The sequence below is a fragment of the Limulus polyphemus genome, unplaced genomic scaffold (genome assembly GCF_000517525.1).
Source record: "Limulus polyphemus unplaced genomic scaffold, Limulus_polyphemus-2.1.2 Scaffold14495, whole genome shotgun sequence".
Lineage (NCBI taxonomy): Eukaryota > Metazoa > Arthropoda > Merostomata > Xiphosura > Limulidae > Limulus > Limulus polyphemus.
In genome coordinates this window covers 1-2,420 of record NW_013680105.1, presented here as the reverse complement: position 1 = coordinate 2,420, position 2,420 = coordinate 1, and the positions used below count along the sequence as shown (strand labels likewise).

At 30.7% G+C, this 2,420-nt stretch overlaps 1 protein-coding gene across 1 annotated transcript in view; it reads right to left on the bottom strand.

Moving 5' to 3' along the window:
• The window catches only part of LOC106477358 (piezo-type mechanosensitive ion channel component 2-like), a gene marked incomplete at both ends in the record, with an annotated part of 5,031 nt that extends 3,912 nt beyond the window's left edge, over positions 1 to 1,119 (bottom strand). Inside the window, 2 exons of the mRNA XM_013937936.1 lie at positions 523 to 670; positions 1,080 to 1,119. Of these exons, the coding sequence (XP_013793390.1) occupies positions 523 to 670; positions 1,080 to 1,119 (188 nt within the window). The remainder of the gene's footprint in view (positions 1 to 522; positions 671 to 1,079) is intronic.
• Positions 1,120 to 2,420: the final 1,301 nt, after the last annotated feature.

Genomic DNA, 2,420 nt, shown 5'->3' with positions numbered 1-2,420 from the left:
TTTATCCAACTTAAAGTATGCTATACAAAAATAAGAGTTAATCAATATGTATTTTATTTTTCTTGAGAGAAATTAATAAAAAAAACTATAACCTGAGCGCTTTCAAAAGTTTGTCCCTGAAGAAGAAAGGTACCCGTTTTGAAAGTGCTCAGGTTATAGGTTTTTTTTTTATTAATTTCTATCAAGACTTCTTGAACCTACGTGTTTTTTCTAACATCACGAATATTTTATTTTTCTGTTACACATAACCGTTTGAATTGTTAATGAACGAAAACAAAACAATCAGTGCTTTTATTTTAAAGACTAACTTATCTTTTTCTTCACCACAGAAAAGTAACAAAAAATGTATTAGATATTCCGTTGGCAATTTAGACTAACAGATATCAAGATAAGTAAACATACAGAAGAGGTAACACAAGTTGTACCAATTATGTCATAAGAGAGTGACATAAAAATATGAAGATTAAGATAACAGAAAAGAACATACAGGAAATAGAACTGTTAAACAAAATACTAACTTACACCAAATGCCCAGTATCCAAATACCACGATAAGGAAATTAATGAAATCACAGAAAAACATAAAGGCATACACGTCCACTGTCACTCGGTACTCTGGACTCAGCAGGTTCGTGAAGAACGTCTTGAAAGGTTCTGTGTACCGAAACAAACTAGCAAAGAACATAGAATGATGATTAGTGTAGAAGAAACTACTGAACAAATTTAATATTCTTACAAGCATACATTTTCTGGATTTTAGTTTGAGAATGAAGTTATAAGTAAGTGGCATCTACGAACGTTAATATTTAATCTAACGCGTATATTTTAGTTAAATGAGAAAACTGATCATAAAAGTATGGCTTTCATTAAGCAGTAGTACACAGGTCTAAAAATAACCTGAAAATTTAACATAACAAAAACATTAAACAAAAAAAACCCATTAAAGCTTAAACCTCCCTTCAAAGGAATCTAAGTTTGACAAAAAAGTAGATGACTGATACTTCTATTTTTACTATTTCATATATCTACAAACTTACTGTTAGGTTTAAAACTTTCTTATCTGACAAATTTATAACTTACATCTCTGCAAGACTTATTCCTTTCACTGGCTCCTGTTCATCTGGAAATCAAACAGTTTTAGCATTCACTGTTATTTGAACAATTTGGAGGGAAAGACCGTAAACTAACTTGAACACTGATATGTCACACTACTAATACCCAGACTACATTCACACATAAACAGCTTCAACACTGCTATTCAAACTACTGATACCCAGACTACATTCACACATAAACAGCTTCAATACTGCTATTCCAAACTACTAATACCAGACTACATTCACACATAAACAGCTTCAATACTGCTATTCCAAACTACTAATACCCAGACTACATTCACACATAAACAGCTTCAACACTGCTATTCCCAACAACTAATATCCAGACTACATCCACACATAAACAGCTTCAACATTGCTATTCCCAAACAACTAATATCCAGACTACATCACACATAAACAGCTTCAACACTGCTATTCCAAACTACTAATATCCAGACTACATTCACACATAAACAGCTTCAACACTGCTATTCCAAACTACTAATATCCAGACTACATTCACACATAAACAGTTTCAATGCTGCTATTCCCAACAACTAATATCCAGACTACATCCACACATAAACAGTTTCAATGCTGCTAATAAGACTCAGATATCTTTTTTAACTAAGAATATTCACACTAAGTCACAATATAAATAATAACTACAATATTATTCATTTAACTAACTATATTTAGACATTTCCAACATAACAAAAGTTACAATATGGCCTAAATTTCAACATAAGGTACAGCTTTAATATTGTTATTTAATTTAACTCACAGCTTCATTTTTCAGTAATAAATAACAGTTTGGGAGTAACTGTTTTAACAGACTGACACTGATACCAACAAAAGCTTCAGTAAATCTATTCTAAAGGGCTCACAGTATTTGTTTTACAAATGAGCAGTTTTAAACTGATATAAACGCACCAGCAAATAAACAAGTCATTTCTACAAGATACTAAACAAGAGTTAAAATATGAAAACAGTAGCCTATACGAACCATATGTTTTATGGTCTAGTTTAAAGATAATAGAAGTTTGGTTTTACCTCTGAATATTTCAGATACTATGAGTATTCTTCCCAAATCTTTCAAATAGTACAACAAGGGAAGTTCATGATAATGATGGAAATTCAAAAATACAGGAAAAATTAGTTTTTAAAAGTAAGCTTTCAAGAACGAGTAGAGAAGGTTCACTATTTGATGTGAAAATCATATGGAATGTTTTTACATATTCTTGAGTACAATTGAAAACACATTTTAGTGTGGTTACGATTAGTTTCAACTATTATTCTCATTACAAAGTAAATGTTGTTA